The following is a 17,099-nucleotide window of genomic DNA, read 5'->3' on the forward strand; positions in this document are numbered from 1 at the left end:
CAGCCTCCTTAGCAGATTTACAAGCCGCTACATATTCTTCCTCTAGTGGAGTCAACGATGCACCCTTGCTTGGTGCTTCTCTAGACAACAACCCCTCCACTAAGAGTGAACACTGATCCTGAAGTGAATTTTCTAGAATCCCTATCAGTCTGGAAATCAGAGTTAGTGTATCCTGTAAGGATCAAATCCTTAGACCCATACACAAGCATGTAGTCCCTTGTTCTTCTAAGATACTTTAGGATAGTTTTAACAGTTGTCCAGTGATCTAATCCTAGATTGGACTGATATCTACTGATTATCCCCACTTCATAGCAAATGTTAGACAAGATAACTTCATGCCTGAAAGGTAACAAGTCTTTCTTGGAGTTTTCCTTTGAATACTTGACAAGCATTTTATCAATGCACAATGTGTAACGACCCGATTCCCAAGGACTTATACGAGGCCGTTACTAAATGCATGCATACATTTCAAATCAACACATTTTCATGATTTGGTAAAAACCAACTAAATACTATGAAATAAATAACTTTATTAAAAGTAAATAACTTAAATTTATTTAATAGGGTACCCTTAAAACTATAAAACAAAACTATAAAATTCTCATGAAAAGTTCAAAAGCACAAATACCGAAATTTCAAGTTCAAACATCAAAACTAGAAATTTTAAAACATAAAATCTTGAAAACCTGAGCTAAAGCATATGACTAGTCCCAGTGGCTCGATCACGGATTCTGTCTGTCATTCGCCCGTGTGTCCTTACCTTTTCCTGAAAAAGAAACATGAGAAAAAATGAGTATAAAATACTCAGAAAGTAATCCCACTACCGGGGTCAGGCTAAGCATCTATGTCCTCTAAATGCTACTCTCTAGTGGGACATGCATAAATATCTACTTTCCATGGGATGACCATCTTTCCCGCTCCCCACCCCCCGTAGGTTAGATGTACCCTCAAATCCCGTAGGAGATGAAAAATCACTGGTGAAGTCCCAAAGGAAATCACAACCTCTATTGAAATCCTAAAAGAGATCACTAACCTCTGGTGAATCACGAAGGAAACACAAACCTTTGGAGGGAGATCACCACCTCTGGTGAATCCTAGGAAACACATAACTGGTAGACCTGAAGGCACACATAATCTGGTGGACCTAAAGGCACACATAAACTGGTGAACCCGAAGGCACACATAACTGAATCTGAGGTTACATAGCTACAGGTAGGAGGTAATTATCACTATCATACATAACATGCATCATAAACATAGTCCCACAAACATGCAATTAATTCATACACATACAACCTCTTAGCAAAACATATAAGAATTTAATTCATGATCGTACTCATAACATGCTTCAAACACAATTAAAATAAGCTTATTTATCCTTCTGCATCTCGATGCTAACAATATTAAAATCCTCAAATTATTCTTAAACTTTTATCGTTCAGCATAAAGGCGGTTCCAGTGGTAAGATGACTTATCTCAAATTTGGTCAAGAATATTAGACCACAAAATCAATCTTCTTTAAAACCTTTGGAAAACTTGAATTCAATCCTATAACATAAATCACCATTTAATTTAGCAACCATAGTCTAGAATAATGAATCTAAAATTTTAACTTATCCTTTGGGATCCAAATACAATTAACCAAATTGGTCCAAATGTCTTTGATTAAACTTAACAGAATTGTAACTTGGTTCAAAGTCAGTTCCAAATTTCAATTTATTTTTCCAATATGAACATAAATCAAAACCAAAGTTTAATAACTAAATTTTCAACAATGACCTTTAATCCAAACGAGAACCAAACCAACTAATCACCTAAAACTTACCAAACTTTAACAATTTTATGTAAAAAATTGGTCTCTTCTTTGATGAGCACAAAAAATCTTCCAAATCTTGGATCTAAAAATCCAAACATAACACGTTTATACGAAATTGACCCCAAAACTAAGTGAGCATTCAAAATCTTCAAATAAGACCTTAAAACTCAAATCTTACCCAAAACCACGATATTCCGGCGATGACGAACGGTGACTAGTTGCGACAACGGTAGAGGACGGCTAGATCTGGCCGATTGAGACTGGAAACGGTGGCTAGTTGCGGCGACTTCAATGGAGACGGAGAAGGAGGTGCAATGGCTGGTCACTTGTGTTTTAGGATTTGAGCCAAGAAGTCTCTTGAGCTAAGAGGGTTGGATTGCTTCATTTATTAGTAAGTGAATCTATTACTAGTTTGCCTTTGAGTTAGGCACCTTAGCTTATCCGGGATGATTTATGCCAAGTAGACTTTACAAGCATGCTACAAGATACTGTATGTATGGTTGTTAAGTTTCATGATAAAAAATTCGCTAAGAGCATGTTGAATCCTATGAGTTTTATGATATGTTTATATGGGACCCATTGTCTGTTTGATGCATGCTAGACAAGTAGGTGACTGTCAATCTTCTATCAAGCTATGTACATCCTATGCTTGTGAACCTACAAGTTTATTACTTATGTATGATTGTTTTCCTCTGAGATCATGATGATGGGAAATTGGAAGTCAATTTTACTCGACAACCAACTTCCCTTGGACGTGGTATGCGATGCATGTTCCTAAGATATGCGTTGATAGTCATGCGTCGATGGTCATGCATTGGAATGAATATGCGTTAATAAATGTATGCGATGACCATGCGTCCTGCCACAAGTTTTCTTGCGTTCACACCAAGTATAACATGGACGCAAGTTTCTCGGGTAATCCAAGGTCGAACACAGGGACTTATAACTATATGTTTGTGATGATTGTGCATGCGGCAGTATAAATAAAAGAATGGAGGGGTTGTTGTTAAATTAATCCTACTCCTACTCCTATCTAACAGACAACGTAATGAGAATATGCATGAGAGGTAGAGATACAACAAACCTTGACAGGAAGTAAATGAATGGGAAAATGGATAAAATGCGGAGGTGTTTTCATTGCAAAACTTAAGAGTGAACGCAAGGGAACCTTAATCAACGTAAACTAATGTGATCATGTAAAAATCATACAATAAGAAACCACCTCTCAGTGTGAATGCTACGGCTTCTAATGCTAGAACGCATGCGATGTATGTGCAGAGGTGTCTATAGAACCTACACATAAGACTCTACTTCTTGTCTATACGATGATACACAAACAAGATGACCACATATCATCATTCCTATTCCTAGGGTGCATGCGATGCAGTGTTGACAAATAGAGCTCATCTCTAAGTCCCCATTCTTTCCTATGTGTTCCAATCTGCTCTCTCGAGTCTTAGATTTGGGTTTTAGACTACTCTCTCAAGTATGCCTAAATGATGAATGATGCGTTCATAGGACAAGGTAACCGCATGAACTTAGTTGACGTAAGGTTGTTACTATCCCTAGTGAACAACGCATACATTACTTAATGCGACCAACCACTTACCCTCTCGGGCAGTTGATTGTTGCTGACTTCACTCATAGACAAGCAATGCGTAGCCTATAGATAGGCATTGCAGCAGATTCACACTATGTAAATAAGATTACTCACATACTCGCGCAACGCATACCTCTCGGTAGTTTGCTACATGCTTCATATCCCTAATCCACATGACTAAGTATGCAATACCCAAGCAATTCCACTAAGTGTTGCATGAAAGTAAAGATGCTAAGCAAGAAGATGGAGATGGAATCGAATGAATAGAGAAATGCATTGAAAACAGATTGTATTGATTTCTTAATTCCAGAATGTTATACAATACAATATGAGAAAAGAAAGGAAAAGAAATGACCGGCTGGAAGCAAAGATTTGCTTCCAACGGATGTGCATCAAGGCTACTGGTGGTGCCATGGATGGGTAGAGGAGCCGACTCTCTCGAGATCTAACTCCAGTTGAAGGCTCCGGGCATCACTCGAAATAGATGAAGGAGGTGAACAACTCTCAGCCGTCTTCTCACGCGTTTGTCTGGATCACAAGGATCCGCCATAGGCGAACCTCAGGCGAAAACCTTGGATAAAATGAATTTCAGCTCATCGGCTTCTATTTATAGAGCTTGGGTCGCCGACAGCATTAATTGGACTACTCTGAGTCTGAAATTCGATGCGTTCGTCCTTTCTGATCCTTTGCCACTAACGGCGTGGTAGGTGAAATGTCAACATCATCTTTGGATTTTCTCGAGGTAGATGCGTTGATGCGTTCATTCCACCTACCTTGCGTTGATCCCATTAGATGCGTTGTCGCGCAGCTGCAATCATTCAATGACCGCATTCGCTTAATACCGCAACTCTACATGATGACCGCATTCGCTTAATATCGCAACTCTACATGATGACCGCAATCACTTGACGAGTGCAACTCCTATGCAATGGATGCATACGGCTGATTACCGCAACATCCATGCGTTGATCGATGCGTTTGCCTTGCGATGGAGTGTTTCTCTGCATGTGGTCGTCTATGCGATGGTCCGGTTTCCACATTTGCGTTCATTTCCTGCATTGGCTACAAAAATAGAACATTGAACGCATAATTAACGCAAAATAACGGGTTAGCTGAGATTGACATGCTGATCGATGCAAGCTCATATTCTTGTGAATTCCTATCATGATCGACGCATATTCTGCCTAACAACCTTCATAATTCTAAGTAAAAGGTCTAAGATGACATGAATTTCTGCATGTCATCAGATCACCACCTATGTTTATATACCTTTGGGTTCACTATCTACGTGTTTGTTATGCTATGTACATTTATATATTAGGAATAGTTAGCAAGTTCACCTAGATGGCCATTCATGTTATGATATTAAATGTTGGTCCCATCAATTGAATGATCTATAATGTATGTGACTACTTAGCTTGACCCTGGTGGTAGAGTCACTTACTGAGTATTTTTATACTCATCCTTTCTTATGATATGTTTTTCAGGTAATAGCAATGATACACTAGCGAATGATAGAAAGAATCTATCATCGTTCCTAGGGAACTAAACCAACGCTTCCGCACATCTTTTTTTTAATGGTTTAAGAGTCAGTTTTTAATATATTTGAATTATAAGACTCTTCAGTGTTTGCACTTTAGACCATAAGCGAACTATGTGGTTTTAATTTTTTTATTTTCTAGGTACCCTGAACAAGATTTATTTTTATTAAAATGAATTTATGTTTGGTTGAAATTGTTCTTTTTGTTTAAAGCACTTTGAATTGCATGCATATAGTAACAACCTAAATATAGTCCTAGAAAGTCGGATCGTTGCAGGAATATTCTATTTAGACAAAATATATTTTTGACTCATCGCATTTGAACTTAGTGTCTATTTAGTCATTATAATTCAAAAAGAACACTTTAGTTCCTTAAATATGACAAATGATTCAAATTGGTCCATGAGCTGATCATTTGACTATAAGTTGAACTAATAAAAAATATCGCATCAATTGACTTATTGATTGTACTACGATGATGTGGCTATTAACAAATACACACACATCCACTCACATTTCTAGATAAATGATCTAAATCATAACAATTATATAATAGACGGTGTCAATAATGTTAACAATATAATACACAACTTTATTTATATACTATGATTTTGTTTTCTTGAGAAAATATATATTATGATTCTTTTAAGTTATTTTTTAAACATGATATCGCATGTTAAGAGCACATGGTACGAGATCACATTAATAATCTTTCCTATCATAGGTAATTTAAATTACAAATTGAGATGATAAAATTTATTGCTATTATTTTTGCTAATATAATATATTATTGATTAAATATTAGTATAGGACATTAAAAAAAGAAAACAAAAATCCCATAAGCTACTTCCTAATAAAATGATAGGTTAGAACTTTAATTGAGTGGATTATGGGCAAACTTATTTTTGTAGAGTTCACTCAAATATCCAATCACAAGTTATCATGTGGTAAAAATTTCTCTTTTTTTTAGATTTTATTATATATATATAATATCACTCTTAAATTGCATTAAATTAAAGTTAAGATCTTTTTATTTGTAAAAAAAGTTTTGACTTGTTAAATGACATTTAGAAAAAATTTATAGCCATTTTTTCAATAAAACAAGGTAAAAGGAAAGTATTTAGCTATTTTAAAATAAAAATTTTGGAAATCATATTAAAATTTTTAAAAACAAAAAAATTATATTCACAATAACCATTGAATGATAAATTCAAAATCCATTCCCCCTCTAATAAGCATTTAAATTATAATGTTTATTTATTTATTTTAATTTTTTTAAAAAAAGGTTTGATTCTCCTTTTGTAGAATAATTAACCATATTTGCCATATTGTTCCTTCCCCTCCTCATATGAAACTAATTTCCCATTTAGATTTCAAAATAAAAATCTAATCTATGGAGACCTGCCTCAGTAACATGAATAATGAGGAAGTGAGTAGAGAAAATTTTCTTTCCGTTGACTAAACGAGGACGAAATATCCATTCCCATCCCCAATTCCATGCCCCACAAGATTATTATTATTATTATTATTATTATTAGAAAACAATTTTGAAGTCTATTTTATTGTAATATTTAAATTTTAATTTTTAGAAACTAGTTTGATACTACGCGCATTGCTTGTATAAAATTTTAAAAGAAAACTTGATTGTTAGATTTTAATAATACAACTTTAATTTATGAATAAAAGAAAGATAAGATAACAATTTAGATTTCAAATACTAATTTGATTTTATTTTGAGTTAAATATTTTGAATTGATTAATGTGATAGTTGATAACAATTTTTTATTAAAAAAAAATTAATGTGAAGATTAAAAAATAAATCTAAAGAGAATTAAAATCAATAAGAATTAAGATTTAAAAATGATAAATAAAGGGTGTTACAAATGATTTAATCTTTATATTAAAATAAAAGATAGCTGATGGAAAATTGAGGGTGTAACTTAGCCAATTTAGTTGATGGAAAATTGGGGGTGTAATTTAGCCAATTTAGATTTCAAATACTAATTTGATTTTATTTTGAGCTAAATATTTTGAATTGGTTAATGTGACAGGGACAAATCTTATCAATTGGTTAATGTGGTAGTTAATAACAATTTTTTTAAAAAAATAATGTGAAGATTGAAAAATAATTCTAAAAATGATTAAAATCAATAAAAATTAATATTTTAAAATGATAAATAAAGAGTGTTACAAATGATTTAATCTTTATATTAAAATAAAAAGACTCTATATATTCATATAACCATCAAATAAAATGAGTAAATATATATATATTTTTTTTGAAGAGGTATTGTAATTAAAATGTGGGGTGGGGGAATCGAACCTCAAACCACGAGATACGCTTTTATTGGTAAAATAAGCAAATATTTTGAATTGGTTAATGTGATCTCAATTATGTGAAGATTAAACGATAAATCTAAAAATAATTAAGAATAATTTAATTTTCTAAAAATAATTTTAAAATCGGTTACAAATAATTTAATCTTCATCATTACAATAAATGTAGCCCACATATTCATAAAACTATCAACAACATACTTAAGTTGAATTTGAAGAAAAGTATATGTAACTTTGAATAAATTCAAATATTTTTTATTTAAAATTTCATATTAATTATCTCTTAGTTAATTTTTTATTTTGATTTCGATGATTTGATTATCTTATATTAATTTCAAACTTTTATTTAAACTAACAATTTTTTAGAAAAAAAATCCTAATAATTTTTTCTTATGTTGTTTTTAAAAATTTCTTGATTGGAGATTAGCATCCTAATTCTAAACTTTTATCTTAAACTAAAATATTTTTTATTCTTTTATTTATTTCAGATTTGATATATTGATTATTCTATTAATTTTAAAATTTAATTTAAATAAATCATTTTTTATTTCGTGACAATATTATCTATATTAATATTATAATTGATTTGTCGACCTCTAAATTGTTCGAACCTTGTTGAACCTTAAAAATAAGGTCTTCTTCTCGTTCAATATTTGAAGATCAATAGGTAAATTTGCGTAGAAAAAAACTAAAAAAACATATTTAAAAAATACATTAAATCACTCTACATGATTTTATAAAATTGAAAAGTGAATTTTTTTTTTAAAAGGGACATATCTTAAAAAAAATACCTAAAACATAATAAGTAAACTCTTTTTAAAGAAGAAGTAAAAGAAAAGATGTTACTCTTGACAAAATTAAAAAGAAAACATCTGAATGCTACAACAATTTAAAAAAAAAAACAAAACAAAACAAAAAAGTTGGATAGAGAAAATGGGGAGAGATACATAAGGGTAAATTTAGCAATAGATAATTTAGATATTAAATCATAATTTGATTTTATTTTCAATTAAATTATATAAATATGATGTAAAATGAGATATAGATTATTAGAGATAAAATATGTATTATTTTTATTTTGTTTTCTTTATTTTAAAGTGGATTTGAAAATTTATAAATAAGCTTTGGTTTTTATTTTCTTTTATTTAATGTGAATTTGAGATTATAAGATTTTAGAGGTAAAATGTGGTTTTTTTTTAAAAAAAAAAAATAAATAAATTATCTTCTTTAACGTAAATTTGAGATTTTAGGAATTGAGCCTTTTATTTATATATTTGTACATGAGATATTTTTATTTTGATTACAAAATTTTATAATTTTTGATGATCGGCCTAGCAGTAAAAATTTTGAAAAAAATCCATTGAGTTAATAAAAAATTATTTTTTTAAAAAATGGTAAAATAAAATTTTGGTCCTCGAAGTTTGAGGTTAATGTCTATTTAATTTTTGATGTTTTAAAAGCTAAGGGTGTTATGAATTGGGTTGAGTTGATACGAGTTAATCGGGTTATTTATTTAAAATTTTATTCTAAAAAGAAGTAAAACGTAAATATATAAAATTCTAAATTAATTATTTTCATATATTGAATTAAGATTAACAACTCAATTTCAATTTATATAGCGATTTTTATTTTTCTAAAGTGCAAATAAACTACTTTTAAGAGTCGTTGAAAAATAAATTAAATAAAATTAAAATCAATATATGTATAAATAATTGTGTTACAAGTAATAAAAAATATATTTTAAAGTTAATAATAAATTCGGGTTGGTTCGGGTTGGTTTGAGTTATATAAAGTGAACGCGCGAGAACCAACTCACACCATAAAAGTTTCATTTATTTGAACCCAACCCAATCCAAATGAGTTGATAACCCAATCCAAACACACACAGTTTGGGTTGGATTGATCGATTTCTTTGGGTCATCGGATTTTTTGAACACCTCTAAGCTACATATTAATCTTTGGAAAATAGTTCTAAATGGTTCCTAAGTTAATTTGACCATTAGTTAATTAACAGAAATTTGACGTAGCATGTTGACGGGGCAAATTTTAAATGATTCGGAGAGCTTTCGCTAATTATATCTATATATATATATATATATATTTTATAATACATGGTTTTGAAATTATTTTTTAGTTTTTCATTATTTTCTTTCTCCTCATCTTCTTCAACATTTTTCTTCTCACCTTCTCTGGTGGATCAAATTTCCTCCCAAGCATAAAAAAAAATTATCCAATCGGCCTCAAATCTCCATTAATGGCATCTCTTAAAAAACTCTCACACTTCAAATTCTCAACAAATCCAAATGATTTTGCTAAATTTTGTGAGTCCATTTGGGCTTTCTTCATTCAATTTTAGAGCAATAATATATGTAAATATTTCTGTGATAAAAGTTATTGACAGCAAGAGGAACTTGTAGAACTTCAAGAGGTTAATGGGTTGAATTTATATGGTTTTGGATTGGTATAATTTCTTTGTTAAATTTAGATGAACTTGCAGAACTTCATTCAATTCTTACCGATGGTGAGACTGCGAGCATCAAACTGTGATGTAAACGAAAATCTTACTAGAAAAGAACAGAGACAACAGTGAACAGAAAAAAAAACTAGAGAAGGGGGAAGAGAGAAAAATATACCATTTGTTGTCTCTGTTCTTTTCTAGTAAGATTTTCGTTTAAAATTAGTCTAGATGTTTAAAATTATTATTACGAATTAATAATCTAATCAATTCGTTTGAAAATCATTTTAATCTAATCAATGATATAAAATTAATAGAAAATCGCAGCTCGCTTAAAATTAGCCACCTCAACGTGTCACATCAAGTTAAATTAAGATGGGATCTATTTGAAACTATTTTCTAAACTTCAAGGGCTAAAATGTTTTTTTTTTTTAATTTTAGGGACCAAATAAACATTAAATCTAAACCTCGAGGATCACAAGTGAATGAAAAACCTAATCCGCAAATTCCCTATAAGAAATCTCCACTCCGATTCACGAAACTAAACAAAACACTTGGCAAAGATAAGAATTGAAATAGGGGCACACCCACCCATTGACATTTCTAAGGGGATGTTTGGGGTTGGGGTGGAATACGATGTCTAACGTTCATATATATGTGGAGTTTATATATCCATATTTAGGGTGCAAAGTTATTTTGGTCTGAATTCATGTCATATGTCTCTGTTTGGGATACAGAATTGAGTTTATATGTTTGAAGTATCTAGTGCAATTTTTTTAACTCTAAATAACCTGGATTTTTTTTTTATGATGACTATTTTTACTTCCAATCCCTCCAAATTTAGATGATCATCATAGAACAAATTTCCATTTCTCACTATTTCTTACCAAAGATGTTGAAAAAAATCTTCATTTTATGGTTTTTTTATATGTTACATATTATTCAAATACACATACTTTTTCAAATATTATTTACACTCATTTGATATGTGAATTCAATTAAATAAAAATATATTTTACAAATTTCTATGTATAAATATTGCACTTAATGTAAACAAAGTACTATTATTTGTATAAACAACTCTACAACATACTTTAACCGTTATTAATCATATAATAGTCGAAAGTGGTTGTCTAAATTGATTATCGAAGATGTTTTTCACTGGTACTTATAGTTGGAGGTAACCATCGCAATTTGAAGTTGGTTTCATGAAGGTGGTATTGGAGTTGGTTGTCGAAATTTGCCGTCGAAAGTGGTTTTCAAAACCCAAAGTTGGTCCTCGAAATAGTCGCACGAAGGTGGTTGTCAAAGTTGATCATGGAAAAATGATTTTCGTTAGAGTTTGTAGTCAAAAGTGATTGTCGAAGCTCGAACTTGGTTGCATGAAGGTGGTATTAAAATTGGTTGCTGGAGTTTTGTCGTCAGAGGTAGTTGCCGAAGTCCGAGTTGGTCGTTGAAGTTGGTCGCTCAAAGGTGATTTTCATCGGAGTTTATAGTTGAAGATGATTGTCGAAGACTACAAAGATGGTTGTCAGAGTTGGTCATGGGAGTTTGTTGTCAGAGGTAGTTGTCAGAGTCCGAAATTGGTTGTCAAAGTTGGCCACATGAAGGTGGTCATTGGAGTTGAGTTACCAAAATTGTCATCAGAGGTGGCTACCAAAACCCAGAATTGGTCGTTGAAGTTGGCCATTGGAGTTGTCGTTGGAGGTGGTTGCTAAAGTCCAGAATTGGTCGTTGAAGTTAGTCGTCGAAGTTGTCATTGAAGGTAGTTGTCGAAACTCAGAGTTAGTTCCCAGAATGTAGCAATGATAGTTGTTGACAGTGGCCGATGGATGGAGCTATTGAAAACACTGAAAGAAGGGAAAATTTGGATGAGTTGGAGTGAGTTGGTAAAATATACCAACTCAACTCATGTTAGTGAGCCAAACAACCCCTAATAAAGATTCCAATTTAGGAAGCATTCAATTCAACATAAATATTAGAAAACTCAAACTCACATTTTCTTTTCCTTTTACTTCTCAAACCAGGTAGATATTAAAGAAAATTTCAAATTTTACATTCAAAAGCTTGGCTTTTCATCTTTTTTACTCAAATCAAATATTTCATCAAACATTTTTAAAATATATACATATAGAAGAACTAGTATAACATGTAAAATGATCCCACACTACAAATAAATTCCATATGGAGAGAAGGGATGTAGATATCGAGCATAGCTCACTTGGTTTAGACATATTCTTTAATTCGAACCCCCACATGTTAAACTAAAAACAAAAAAATATGGCACGACATCAAACGCTGCATTGAAGCTCTTGACTTTGGGTCTGTATCAATTCACTTAGTTGGAAGATGGAGTAATACATAACTATTCAGCTTCCTTTCCATCTGAAAAAATTTGACAAATTGTTGTATCTTTTGTTTAAATACATCATCAATTTTTATCCCAAGTCCATGACCTAAAGTTTCTTGTTAAAAACACACAAACGTCGAGGGCCTAAAATTAAACATTTCAAATTTCTACAAACTAAAGCAAAATAAATAGGAAATTTTACGGACCAAAAACATTGGACAATTTGTAAAAATCACCTCTAAAGTATGATGATAATTGCAATTATGCCCTTAAATTTTCAATGATGAAATTGAGCCCTTAAACTTATAAAAGTGTTAAAATTGAACACTCAAACTTACATATAATTATAGAAATTGTAACAATTATATAAATTTAAAGGGTTTAATTTTTGTCATTTGGAAGTCTAATTTCTATAACTGTTATAAGTTTGAGGATTCAATTTTTACAATTGAAAGTTTGAGGGTAATCGCAATCTTCCAAGAGTAATTTTGCAATTTGCCCAAAAAATTTAAAAATACCCTTCTTATTTTAAAGCTGAAAAAATATGGATAATTTATTACCCTTAGTGGGAAACAAGGCATGGTAGGAAGGTTGAGTTATCCAGTGGAAGAGTCCATTACATTATGTAAGAACACTTGAGGAGGATCTTCTCTGTTGTATAAATATGAGATGGGAACATAAAATTAACACCAAAAATAATAAATAATAAATAAAAAGAACAAAACATGTAAAGAAACCAAAAAAAAAAAATATATAAGTTTTGCAAGAGTATAAAAAGAATCTAAAGTTAACAGAGGTTCTAAGAAAAGGGCAAAGGAAAAAAACATACACGGAATGCATATGAATACGAAATTTTCTAATCTTATGGGAGTTAGATACTTTTTTTTTTGTCCAAATTATACTTTTGTCTTTATAAGTAATTTTAATGTTGGTAAACCCCTTATCATTTTAAACAAAGTATTGACGTGGCAAGCAATAAATGGAAGGACTGCATATTAGAGTATCTAAAATTTTCTGGCATATACATATGTACCAAACTCTCTTTGATAATCATTCTATATTTTATTTTATGATTTTAAAACTTTAGACACTACTTCCACTCATATATTTAATGGTGAGAAAGCAAATTTTTAACATAAAACTAAAAATGAAATTGTTATTAGACACAAATTCAAGGTTTTCACATTTTTGGTCTGGGGGGGGGGGTGGTGGTTGTTCACATTTAACTTATGACTTTAATCCCAAAGTTTTACAGAACAATCCCATTTGGTCCCAACGTTTTTTCCTTCTTTCTTTTCTTTAATTGGTCACTAAACATTTTCTTTATTAATTTTAGGGTAAAATACATTTTTGTCCATGAAATTTGAATTTAGTTTCTCTTTAGTTCAACTCACTTTTGGTCTTTGAACTTCGAAATTGGTTTCTAAATGGTACTCAACTAGAATTGACATTAGTTGACTAAACAGAAACATGACATGACTATTAACTTATCCTAACTAAATTTTGTTGACATGTATTTTTAAATGAGTTAATTTTTGTTCTTTTTTTTTAAAAAATATATATACCTAGAGACTAATTAAAAATCATTTTCTAACCTCATGGCCAATTAGAAATAAAATTCAAATCTCTGGACACTAAATATGTCATTTTTGAAACCTGTAGGACGACCTAGAAACTAAATCAAAATTTTAAAGACAAAAAATGTTTGTTTTGGAAACCTGGAGACCAAATTTCAAGCAACAAAAGTATATTTTATCCTTAAATGGAAGCAGAAAAACGTCTATGCAATGGAGATTGGAGAGGAACAACGTATAAGAGATGAAAGAGTATGAATAGAAAGTGAACCTTTCTTTAGCTTCTTGGTACGTACAACTTGAAGCAACAGCCAGAAGTTCCCCTGTGCAGTTGTAAGATAAAGAAGCCACACTATTTGGAAATCTAGGCAACTAAAACAAAATAGAAGAAGGTCAGCTCACCAGCTATGTTCGCAACAGCCACATGAAAATCAAAAACTACAAAATGCATATGTATTCAATCAACAACAGTCAAACATTTGCACCTCAGATTTTGGTTCAATTCGATGGGAAGATTGTATCCGTTGAAAATAGGGTTTTTACCCTAGGGGTATTTTTGTAATTGTCTCTCACCCTAGGGTTCTCTACTGAAAATAGGGTTTTTACCTTAGGGGTATTTTTGTAAGTTCCCCTGTGTGTTGGTTTCTCTCTTTTCTTATTTTCATCATGGTATCAGAGCAAGGGGACGAAACCTTAGCCATTATGGAAGAGAACCATCCACAGTCGCCTTCAGCTGGTGGATCTTCGAGTTTTGATATGAAAACTGCTATTCGGGCCGTTGTGAAGGAGTGTTTTCAAGCTGCCTTACCAAAATTAATTTCTGCCGTCCAGTTGCAGTCAACAGAGAGCCGCCTCACCTAACGGAATCCAGCCGATGTTCACGCCGCACACGGAAAGATCTGAAGAATATGCAGACACAGCCGATCTGCCTCGTCTCGTGCTGCCGTCGACTGATCCGGCTCAGATCGGGTATGTCCGTAGCAACCCCTCAGATCCATCGCGAGGCGGATCAAATCTGGCTTCGATCGGGGACGTTCGCGTCCGCAGCAACCCCTTGGCAGACAGAATCCCTTCGTCCGCGTCCGATCGTGCCTTCGACCTGCAAACACTCGACGGACAGGCTGGGCTTGCACCTCGATGGACAGACTCACAACCCTCTCGATTTGTGCCGACTGGTTTCGCGTCGGCGTGCCCTAGGGTTTCCGCTTCAGATCCGGCGAACCCACCCATCCGGCAAAGAGATCTGGACCTTTCCAATTCTGCCCTAGGCGCGTTCGACCAGCAGCAGACCGGTAGCCACCTCGAGCAGCACAGCCGGCCGAGATCCCCATACCTGCCGGCGACCATCTTCCCGCCGGCGACATGTGTTCAGTCAACAATGGCAGCCCAGTTTCCAGTCGCTTGTAGTTCGGTCCATTACTCAGACGATGTGAGACAACGGTTGGCCTCTCTGCACCAGCAGATTTCAGATCTGGATACAATGCTTGGCACAAATCCCCAACAACCTATTTGTTCAGAGAATCCAGTAAACTCGTTCTCTATTTTGCCCAATACAACTTACTGTTGGAAATAGGGTTTTTAACTTAGGGGCATTTATGTAATTGTGTAAGACCCCTAGGGCTTCCTACTGTCTATTTATACAGTAAGTCTCTGTGTATTTAGTGTATCAGTTTTAATAAGAAAATAATTTATATCGTGGTTTTTCTCCCTGCACTAGGATTTCCATGTAATCCTGTTGTTTTTCTCTTCCCTATTCTCTTTTTTAACATGGTATCAGAGCGCGGTGACGAAAACTTAGTCGTTATGGAAGAGAATCAACCTCAATCCTCCTCTGTTGATGGGTCTTCAAGTTTGACATGAGAACGGCAATCCGAGCAACGGTAAAGGAATATTTTCAAGATGCCCTATCGGAATTAATATCTGTCGTTCAGGTACAATCCTTGGAAAACATCCTCAGCCAACCGGTATCACCATTCCGAAACAAGTTAGAATCCGATCAGACCTGGAGCCGACCGTGAGGAACCATCGATTCACAGATTGGAGCTATCACGATCATGGCAAGAGTCGACGATCTCGGACGTGAAGAACAGGCTGGCTGGCAAGGAGGTGTTGACCGTCGATCGGAACTATCAGGGCAGAGGGAGCAACATTGGGGGCGAGGAGCAGAAGGGTGATGATCAGATAGGGTTAGTACCGGTCTGGAGCAAACCGGACTGGTTCGGGTTGAACCAGGCAGACCAGCCAAACCCGATATTTTGATTTTAATTCCGACCCGAGGCTGTTCCGACCCGAGAATGCAGTGTTTCATTCCGACTCACGATCCTTTCATTTCAACCTGCGATCCGACCCACAACCTGAAAGCTTATCTATCCAGTTTTTTGCACCAGCCAATCCACTTTCAGCCCATCCAGCCCGACCCAGTGATCCGGTTTCCTTCAACATCCGATTCGATGGTTTTTTCACATCCAACAACCGAGGCTCGAGCAACCAGCACCTGTTCCGATAAATTGTGGTTCAGCTCGTTACCCCGACAATGTGAGACAACGATTGGCTTACCTGCAACAGCAGATTTCTGATCTGGATACGATGTTCGGTGCAAATTCTCAACCGGTTTATTTAGAAAATCCGGTAAACTCATTACCTATAGTGCCTAACGTTTCCTACTTATCTGGTTCGATGGGTAATTCTGCAGGATTTATCGTTGGAGAAAAATTAAATGGCCAAAACTATTTTTCTTAGTTTCAATCGATCCGGATGGCCTTGAAGGGTGCCACAAATTTGGATATTTGACAGGGGAAATTCCAAAGTCGGCCCCAGGTGATCCACAAAAACGAATTTGGAAAGGAGAAGATTCGTTGCTACGGTCTGTCTTGGTGAACAGTATGGAACCTCAGATAGGAAGACCGCTATTGTATGCGACCACAGCCAAGCATATCTGGGAGGCGGCGCAAGATCTATATTCTAAACGACAGAATACCTCTCGGCTATATACACTCCATAAACAGGTTCATGAATCCAAACAAGGGTCTATGGATGTTACCTCTTATTTTAACAAACTGTTGATGCTATGGCAGGAAATGGACTTGTGTAGAGAAATTGTCTGGAATTGTCCACAGGATGGGGCCCAATATTTGAAGATTGAGAAAGCAGATCGTGTTTATGTGTTTTTGGCTGGATTAAATCCAAAGTTTGATGGGGTTCGTAGTCGGATCTTGGGCCAGCGTCCGATTCCTTCACTTCGAGAAGTCTGTTCTGAAATACGGCTGGAAGATCGATCGTGTACCATGAATAATACCACCTCAACTACTGATGCAGCTGCTTTCGTTGCCAAGCCGTCCAGTATTGATGGTGATAAGAAACCTCCTCCCGTTTGTGAACATTGTAAAAAGCTTTGGCATACGAAGGATCAATGTTGGAAATTACACGG

At 33.9% G+C, this 17,099-nt stretch overlaps 1 protein-coding gene across 3 annotated transcripts in view; it reads right to left on the reverse strand.

Moving 5' to 3' along the window:
- Window positions 1-11,771: 11,771 nt before the first annotated feature.
- LOC120079710 (mitotic checkpoint protein BUB3.3) overlaps window positions 11,772-17,099 on the reverse strand; it is a 25,222-nt gene continuing 19,894 nt past the window's right edge. The window contains exons 8-10 of one of the 3 annotated variants that reach the window (XM_039034036.1): window positions 13,944-14,044; window positions 12,659-12,749; window positions 11,782-12,133 (exon numbers count right to left, since the gene is read on the reverse strand). In XM_039034036.1, the coding sequence (XP_038889964.1) occupies window positions 12,695-12,749; window positions 13,944-14,044 (156 nt within the window). In that variant the 3' untranslated portion in view covers window positions 11,782-12,133; window positions 12,659-12,694. Of the gene's footprint in view, window positions 12,134-12,658; window positions 12,750-13,943; window positions 14,045-17,099 lie in introns of all 3 variants that reach the window. The other 2 variants (XM_039034037.1, XM_039034038.1) reach the window with 2 other exon arrangements.

The sequence above is a fragment of the Benincasa hispida genome, chromosome 6 (genome assembly GCF_009727055.1).
Source record: "Benincasa hispida cultivar B227 chromosome 6, ASM972705v1, whole genome shotgun sequence".
NCBI classification, from domain to species: domain Eukaryota; kingdom Viridiplantae; phylum Streptophyta; class Magnoliopsida; order Cucurbitales; family Cucurbitaceae; genus Benincasa; species Benincasa hispida.